Source organism: Lactuca serriola, chromosome 5, assembly GCF_051521515.1.
Source record: "Lactuca serriola cultivar US96UC23 chromosome 5, Lser_US96UC23_V15, whole genome shotgun sequence".
Lineage (NCBI taxonomy): Eukaryota > Viridiplantae > Streptophyta > Magnoliopsida > Asterales > Asteraceae > Lactuca > Lactuca serriola.
Window position 1 is genome coordinate 18250366 of NC_136412.1, and position 9353 is coordinate 18259718.

General features: G+C 38.5%; 1 protein-coding gene across 1 annotated transcript; it reads left to right on the forward strand.

Annotated features, from left to right (window-relative positions):
* The first annotated feature begins 3511 nt into the window (after window positions 1–3511).
* On the forward strand, window positions 3512–4343 carry LOC145049353 (uncharacterized). The gene is made up of 2 exons (XM_078997772.1): window positions 3512–4064; window positions 4192–4343. The coding sequence occupies exons 1-2, from the start codon at window positions 3512–3514 to the stop codon at window positions 4341–4343; spliced, it is 705 nt and encodes a 234-aa protein (XP_078853898.1).
* Window positions 4344–9353: the final 5010 nt, after the last annotated feature.

The window sequence follows — 9353 nt, forward strand, 5'->3', positions numbered from 1 at the left end:
CCTTTATTGGATCCATTCCTGAAGCAATGCTCGGTCGTATCTCTGCGTCGAGTAACGTTCTCCAACAATACAGGAAGCGTCCATCATCAGGTCCCAGGGAGCTTGCGCCAACCATGGTTTGCTCTATTGAAGAGGCTAATAAGCCAGCAAAAAGGGGTAAGAAGCTTGATACTCAGAAGGAAGGACCTGTCTCTAAACCAGCCAAGGGGCAAACCCCAAACAAGTGAAAGTATGATAAGGTTGCCACTTCACAGGCTCAACCGAAGAAGCAGAAGAAGCCCGCTAGGAGGTTTATTCTACAATCCTCAAGTGATTCAGATTCAGAATATGTCCCTCTTAAGCATAGGAATGCTCCTCCTTCAGAATCTGAGTGCAAAAGCTCTGATGATGAGGCTTTGGGCCGAGGTGATACTCCACCTCGCTCCACTACCCCAGAAATTCTAGTTTGCTCTAACCCTCCTTCACCTCTACCTGTAACCATCCCAGTATCCATCCCTCCTATATTCCCCATTCCTACCACTCAACCATCCACTACAATTCCCATCCCACCTCCCATTTTCACAGACACTACCACTACCACTACTACCATAGGAGCTCACTTTATTGTTCCCAATCCACCAGTAACCGAACCACCTGTCACAACCGAACCACCTGTCACAACCGAACCTCTAGCTACCTCAAAACCCTTAACTCCCACTCAATCTACCGAAACAATCCCTATTCTAGGCGGTGAGGACTTGGAATTTGATTCCACGTATTTCAGTCCTTACCGTGTGTAGAGTGATGATGATGACGATGAGCCTGTTACAAAGCATCATCTCAAGGCAGTAAATGAAAAGCTTGATCAACTGCTCTCATCCTCTTCCTCCGGAGCTTATTCTGAAGCTGCATTGAAGGCCTTGTTCTCCTCTGTTGTTACAGAACACAGTGCCACCCTAGCTGCTACAGCTAAAGCAATTGAAGCCTCTACTTCACAGTTTCAACAAGCCTCTCTTGCTGTTGATGCTTCTACTAAGGAGTGCAAGGAAGCAACCGCAAAAGTCGATAAACTAGTCTCTGAAGCTCAACTGTTTTTAGATTCCTTACAGGTTGCTGCTGCAAAGAACGCTCAAACTGTCAATGCTTCAGTGGAGAACCTTCAACGATCTCTTCAATCTGAACGTTCCAACCTAGAAGCTGCACGCCAAGCCATTGAAGCAGCCAACGAAACTCTACATGCTAACGTCAATGACCAATTGACTCTACTGGAGGCTGAGTTAGCTATAGAGAATCGTATTATGGATGAGCTAGACAGGCGCACCTCACAGCTCAAACTGTAAACACACAAGCTGCGTAATGCTACTGCTGAGGTTAATGACCTAAAATCAGAAAGGGAGGTCATTTGGAGTTCTGCTGCTGATGTTCACTCCATCCTCCTTCATCTCATTGAGGCTCACGATCCTATTATCACCATAACCATCCGACGCCATCTGGCAGACAAGCTCAGACCGACATTGGACATCCTTAGTCGTATCAAGGGTGTTCCGGTGACTGAGGTCCAACCGAAACAAGGGGGAGAGAAGGTGACAACTCAACCTCCTTCTGGACCGAAACTATCTACTGAACTGAAGGGTAATGAAGCTTCGGTCAGTAACAAGGAGAAAAAGAAGAAGAAAATTGGCGAGGACGACACAGATAATGAGGATGATGTCTATGCCGAGAATCCCAAGAATCCCTTCTAGAAGGTAAAGCCCTCCGAAAAGGAAATGGAAGAAAGTTTCAAGAATCAACGAGCTGAGCTAGAGCAGAAGCGAAAGGAGGCGGAGCTCCTAGAGAAGAAAAAGTCCATGTTTCCTGTCTGGACTATAGATTCGCTTCTACGATGCGCAATAGATGAGCCAAGCATTCTCTGGCTTGAGCCAGTAATGTCCTTTGGACTCGACAACTCCAAGGATGCACAGTTCGATATGCCAATCACATGAAAGGCATTTATCTTCAATTTCTTCAATTCGACTGCTGCTATTCGTTCCCCAGACCCGAAGGTAGATAGGGATCTATTGGAGTTTTACTTGGAGTTTGCTCAACCCCAGTACTTGACATGGAGTTCCAAGAAAATTACTACTATCAAGGTTATGAAGCCCTACTCAGTGGGGAAGTTTATTAATGTCAAATTCAACGTGACTTGAGGAACCGAAGGCTCAGTCTACCACTTCACCCTTGCTGATCTACCAAAACTTAATCCCCATGATTGGATACTCCTCAACAATATTCTTCTGTCAAATCCTCAGGAGTACCAGCCAATAATTGATCATGCAAGCGTATGCTTGTATGCTACATTCACGAGGTAGTGAAGATGGACCAGGAGATTGCCTCTGCCATTCATAAGCGAACGACGATAAAGACTACGGGCAGAGCAGGCAATTTCAATACTATGGTCAAGGGGAAGATAGATTCTATGTACAACACTGTTATGTTCATCAGAGGTGAAGGTCAAAAATGCCTGTTCGCTCTCGTTGACAAACACCTCTTCTCAACGTCTTGCCTGGAGCACATCTTAGAGATCATTCAGAGGTGTGATCAGAACAGTGCTGTTCATAAGAAATTATTCACTGACATGCTGAGGTGGTACATACGGTTTCGACAGACTCTAATCGCAATAACTCCTCGTTTATTCAAAGTTATAAAGACAGTGAAGCCAACAAAGAAGAAATGATCTCTCGCCTCATTTGACGCAAATGGGAGATTGTTGGGATTATTAGATTGTGTCATGGGCTCGGTCCTTAGCCTAGTTTTGATTGCCGGTATTGGGCCTATCCAACCGTGCATGTTTTTGTACTAGGGTTTAGTATATAAGTTGCATGCATGCAGTCTTAGATGTTATCGCTTTCATTATTATTTTCTCTGAGTTTTGTAAACCCTAGCTCGCCTCTACAACGGAAGTTATTCATCGAGCTCTGCTGAGGCGTGACTTTATTTTGAATCATAAGCATACATTTGATTCCATTTTGTGTTCATTCTCTTACTGTTTTTGACTTTTTCGATTTGCATAATCATACCTGTGAAAGATCTAATCGATCTAGAGTTTAATTCTCATCAATTAGTACTTGAATACTTTTTGATCAAAACAATTTTGAGCCATCCATGGGACTGTGGTGTTCAAAAATCCTAAAAAAACATGATGTCTACAAAACCGATCCTCTCTTCATCCTCTGCTCCTTTCGTTCCATCCAAAAACCTACCACCTCCTCTGAGTGGACCCCCACTAATAGGAAAACTCCTGGCACTTCCAAGAAAAACACCCCCTCAATCGCTGGTCGAGGAAGTTTTGAATCCTCAGAGCTCTAGGATCTGACTGCCTCAGTCACTACTGAAGAACTCTACGATACGATGAAGAAAATGATGCAATAGGTGACCCAACAACAGGAGGAGAATAGAGTACTGCTCAAAGAAGTGGAGAGGATGAAGGTGGAATTTTAGAAATCCCAGGAAACTATGCCTATAGTTGTGCAACCAAGGATCTTGGACTTCAATAATGCAGGATCCTCAGAAAATCACCAGAAGAATACAATTCTTACCACTGTGGCGTCACCCTGCGATAGCCGATACTGAAGTTCCTAAGCACTTCCAAACTCCCAACATGAAGTTGTATGATGGAACTGTAAATCCTGAAGAGCATACATCCCAATACAGAGAAAGGATGGAGATCATTCCCATCCCAAGGCACTTGAAGGAAGTTTGCCTATGCAAAGGATTTGGTTCGACCCTTACGGGATCAGCTCTCAAATGGCTATTGAATGTTCTCCCATATTCTATTACTTCATTTGCACACTTAATCAATATCTTTAATAACCAGTTTTCTTGTAGCGGAACCTTCGAGAAGATTACTAGTGATCTCTACTGGGTGATTCAAGATCCTAAGGAGAAACATAGGGACTTTGTTAATAGATTTTGTAGGGAAGCTCTGAGCATCCCCAACATCGACATGGCCACCTATGTGAAAGCCTTTAAAATGGGATTAATAAAGGATTCACCCTTCTATGAAAACCTTGTGATGACCCCATGCAAAAAACTGGACGAAGTTAGGTGTCGGGATTAAGATTCATAAGGCTTGAAGTGGATAGAGAGATCCAAAAGAGAATGCCCTTGAAGATGCATGAGAAGAAGAAGAGCTTCCTAAAATCACTGACTATTTTTTTTCTGTATATGTTTCAGGTGTAATTCATGCTATGCATGATCTTGGAGATAAAGCAAGATGGCCAAAGAGAGACAACAAATCCACCGCTTGGAAAGACAAGTCCAAATGGTGTGCTTACCACGAAGACTTTGGCCACATGACGGAGGACTGCCTATTCCTACGAAAATAAATCAGCTACCTCCTTAGCAAAGGGCACCTCAAAGAGATCCTCATTAGAAAAAGAGAAAAATCCAAGGAGAACAACCAAGATGATCACGGGATCCCAGAGAAACCAAAATCTCCACCCTCTGACGCTAAGATAATTAACGTTATCTCAGGCAGATCTAACATCTGTGGTACCTCTGATTCTCAGTCTAAATGGCATGCCAAGGTCTCCAAAACAGAAAAGGAGAATAGACCACAAAATAATACCATGGTCAATAGTGAAAAACAAATCACGTTCGATGAGACTAACAGGGAAGGAATTCAGGATCCTCGTGATGACAGACTCGTGATAACACTGTACATGGCCAACCATTTCGTTAGAAGGATCCTTGTTAATGGAGGATCCTCTGTCAATATCGTACTCCTAGACGTGCTGAAAAGAATGAACATCCTAGAATCAAAGATAGTCAGAAGATCCTCAGTCCTCATAGGATTAAGCAGGGAAAAAAAACAAACAATAGGAGAAATAAAGCTACGGATATACATAGAAGGGGTAAACTCCGTACAAAATTTATGTGTTATTGACATACTGTCTTCTTATAATGTGATACTAGGTAGACCATGGATCCACGAGATGAAAGTAGTTCCATCAACATACCATCAGTGTGTGAAGTTGCCCACTCCATGGAGGACAGTGAAGATCATGGGAGATCAGCAAGAACCGAAAGAATGCTACAAAACCTCTACAAAATCTACGAACAAACCCCAACAAGCATATCATTTAAGGCAGGGGGCACAACATGTTCTAGATACAAAGGAACAAGACGTAAAGGAAGTGCCCCTGGGCATTGAGGATCCCAAAGCTAAAGTCCTCATAAGATCCTTAATGTTTGAGCAGATTGAGCAGGATCTACTGAATTTCTTAAGAACCAGAAGCAAGACATTCACATGGAAACACAAAGAAATGACAGGTATAACACCCCATTTTGAAAAGTACTTCGATTGTGGTTCCGGAGGCCCAATGTATAAGTGATTCGGTCTTTTATGGGGTCTCGGGTTTTATCTGGAAGGTTTTAGGCTTGGGTGTGGCTAGCAACGTAGGGATTCCCGACACCTTTTCATGGATATCAAGTTCGTTAGAAACGGACTTAGAATAAAGGAGTTACGGTACTTTGAAGTTATTGTATTATTTAGCCCCTAATGGAGTTTTGTCACAAGGCAGCCCATGCATGCAAGGAATGCATGTGTGTGTTTAGCTAGGTACGCCCAACGTATAAGGATATATGGTCGCAGGTGCAGAGAGGTGTACGCTTAGAGTCCCGAAACCCTAATTTTTAGGGTGTGTCACTATATAAATGTGACAACCCATAATTTCTATCTTGTAAAAGTTAAACTTGGTCAACTAAAGTCAAACTTATCAAACAAAGGTCAAACTTATTTCTTTTATTATCTTAATATAGTTAGAGTAATGAATTTATAGGTGTATAAACCTAGTATTCTTAGATGTTGTGTGTTTTGGAGGGAAATCATTTAGGAACGAAGACGTTCGCATGAGCCGCAAACCCTCACATAGGCAGTAAACTCTCAGACCGCAAATGAGCCTTCGCAGCCGTCAACGTCCCTCATTCTCGGCTGTGAACATCTTAAGGTCGTGAACCTTCTTCGGACCTCAAACCCTCCCTTATATATATATATATATATATATATATATATATATATATATATATATATATATATATATATATATATATATATATATATATATATATCAAGGTTGTAAAAATCGCTTGACGGTACTTCGACGGTCAACTAGTGTTAAAGGATTAATCGGTCTTGGCGGGGATTAATCGAGGATTAATCGGAGACCATAAATTATTAATAAAATATAAAAATTTATTAATTATTAATATATCTTAAGCAAAACAAGTATTTCAAAATTAGAAAAGAAGAAAAATTGTAATTTGGAAATTTGGAAATACGAAAATATGAACATTTTGGTATAATATTTGAAATTTTAAAAATTTGAAAATTTTGGAGTAAAATAAAAGATGTTTTTTGAATTTTTTTAAATTTTTTTAAAATTTTTTCAAATTTTTTTTACTTTTTTTTTTACTTTTTTCGGCCTTTTTGACTTTTGTTGACTTTTGTTGACCGATTAATCCCGCCACGACCAATTAAGCCCGCCAAACCCGATTAATCCTAAATTTCCGATTAATTCCCTAATCCTCGACGGTTGGAGAACGTCAAGCGATTAATCCCGATTGACCAGAAATTTCATCACTTCTTCACTTCTGGCTAAAAATTCAAGCCTTTTTCTCCGAAGATCTTCAACCGAAAATCCAAGTTTTCACTCATCTATCATCCGAAGATCACCCAATCCACCTCTAGATATTATTAAGAACATCTAGTGTTCTTCTCTTCACAATCCATCACCCTTCATTGTTGATTTTACGGCCGTAAACACCTACATCTCCTTTATTTCACTAAGAAACACCAAGAACACACATTGAGTTCCAGCCGAAAGCACTTGAATCTTCAAGGGCCGAGAACCCTTTGCGGCCGTGAGCACCGAAGCCAGCCGTAAAAACCTTGCAGCCTCTCGATTTCACTTCTAACACTTCTTTTGTAAGTGTTCCTTACATCGTAGGTTGTTTCCTTTACACCTTTGAGGTTATATTCATTAATTGTATGCCTATATACTATGTGACATGCATTTTAGGACTTGTTTTGTCTCGGGATCTAACTTGTGAAAAATCATCCTAAATCGAACCTTCAATCGAGTTACTCACAAAAGGTGAGTTCATACCCCTACAATTTACCTTTTTAAAGGCTTTTAGGGGGGAATACAATTATAACACAATTTATATTGTGTTAACATTTACATGTGAAAACAAACAATCAAAGGATTTCTTATGCTTTATAAGTTATTAAAATCATTTCAAAAACTCTTTTAAACTATTTTAGATTGTTGTTTAATATCAAAATCGTATTCATTTATGTATAAGTATGCTTTAACGGACTTACAACTATTGCTAAATACCTTGACTCCTGTTCCTTGTTTGGTTGTGGACTTAGGGTAGGATCACTAGTCCGACCGTCAGCTAAATCATAGTTATACTTGCTAAATATATACATGAATTTTAAACCCCATTTTCAAAGTATATACTTAACTCAACTGCATACATTGGACAAATGAGTCTTTTCTTCAAATCATTTATAGTACAGACAAACGTACTTGTAAACTATAATAGGTATAGTTTAGGGAATCAATTCATACTATTTTCTAGATCAGAGAAACATCACAACTACAAACAATTTACAAACATGTTAGAACACAACAGTTTTCATAACAAAATGGAAACAGACTTACCATTTATAACGAATATAGTTAAGGGACAAAGGAAAACTATTTTCACAAGGTTTAGTAATAAACAAAAAGGATTCTTAGTTATTACTTGTAATGCATCAAACAATTGTGAGTCATTCTTGTGTACTTATCAAGGTATGGGCAAAAGTCCTGAGCGTATAACCAGAGTTTCTTGTAGGGAGAGCGATGAAAATTGTGTATAGATCTATGTTGGGACTGACAATCCTACATCCCGATTGTTAGCTACAGTCAGGTCGGCAGACTTGGGATGACAAGTGATGTTACTAGTTTTGACGCCTGAAAAACGTTGTTATCAGGCTTACATGGTTAGTATGGTTATAGGAACTCATAGGGAGCAAATCCCGACCAATTTATGAGTAATATATATATATATATATATATATATATATATATATATATATATATATATATATATATATATCTTCAATTTATTAGTAATCTTACAGGCGGTTTACAAAATAAACTTACTTCAGTGGTGTTATTTTAAAAAATACTACTACAAGTTATTATTTTCCATTATCTACACATAAATGTTCCTACATGAACAAACATTCTATTTTCTAGTAAAGATAGTCTACTTTTAGGGAAAACATACATTATATAATTACAGAGCACAAAGATACATTCATACTGTTACAGAGAATAAAACATACATTGAGTCCTAGGGTTGAAGACTACTTTTCATTCATTTAATGCAGAAAATATAGGATTTTCTGGAGAACATATACTAACACTTTCATAGATGAAATACAAAACGTTTTCATGAAACAACTACAAACATTAAATACTAAATACTTATGAACTCACTAACTTAAATGTTGATACTCTCTTTCAAAATAACTTGTATTCTCAGGGAATCAGTAGACAGATACACTGGATAAGGTTTTGAGAATACTGAGGATGTTCAAGACTTGCCTTTTATTTTGTTATATATACATTTTTGGTGTCATACTACTATTCACAGAACACACTTGTATTAACTATAATATTAAAGCAATGGATTATGTTGTTGGTTTTACTATTGTGCATTGTTATGATATTATACATGACGTCCTCTGGCCTCGAATGTTTCCGCCGTTCTGGTTTGGGGGTGTGACAGATTGGTATTAGAGCATTGTTTATGGTGAACTAAATATATCAACCAATAAAAGATATACAACTATAAACACAACGGGATCAAAACACTTTTACCATGAGATTATAATTTTTAAATAATAAAATATTTTACTAAAGTATACATACATGCATTTATACTAGAACTAGTATCACAAGAAGAACAAACCAGAAGTATTTAAATGTTGGGCACTATGGTCAAACCTGGACAGTTATTTAATCATATATGGGATAAATATAGCCTAATCAACTATATTTATTTGAGATATGACCAACATGTGATGGTGGTGTTACAACAGACTTAAAACTTACCAACTCCGTATACAAAGGAATACTAGAACCAAACATAAAGTTAAAATACTATAGGAGTGTTTTATGATACTATACAATAACAACAAGTCTAGAAACCTACCAATTTCGTATACCAAGAAGTTCTAGAAACAACCATGCAATTAAAATACTATAGGAATATCTTAGGTACTAAAAAATAACTTATGTGAAAACTAAAAGATCTTTACTGGTAAGGCTATAATT

Coding starts and splice junctions, on each gene's coding strand:
- LOC145049353 (XM_078997772.1), top strand. CDS start 3,512: ATGCAGGATCCTCAGAAAATCACCAGAAGAATACAATTCTTACCACTG. Junction 4,065..4,191: donor AAAACTGGACGAAGTTAGGT/GTCGGGATTAAG, acceptor TATATGTTTCAG/GTGTAATTCATGCTATGCAT.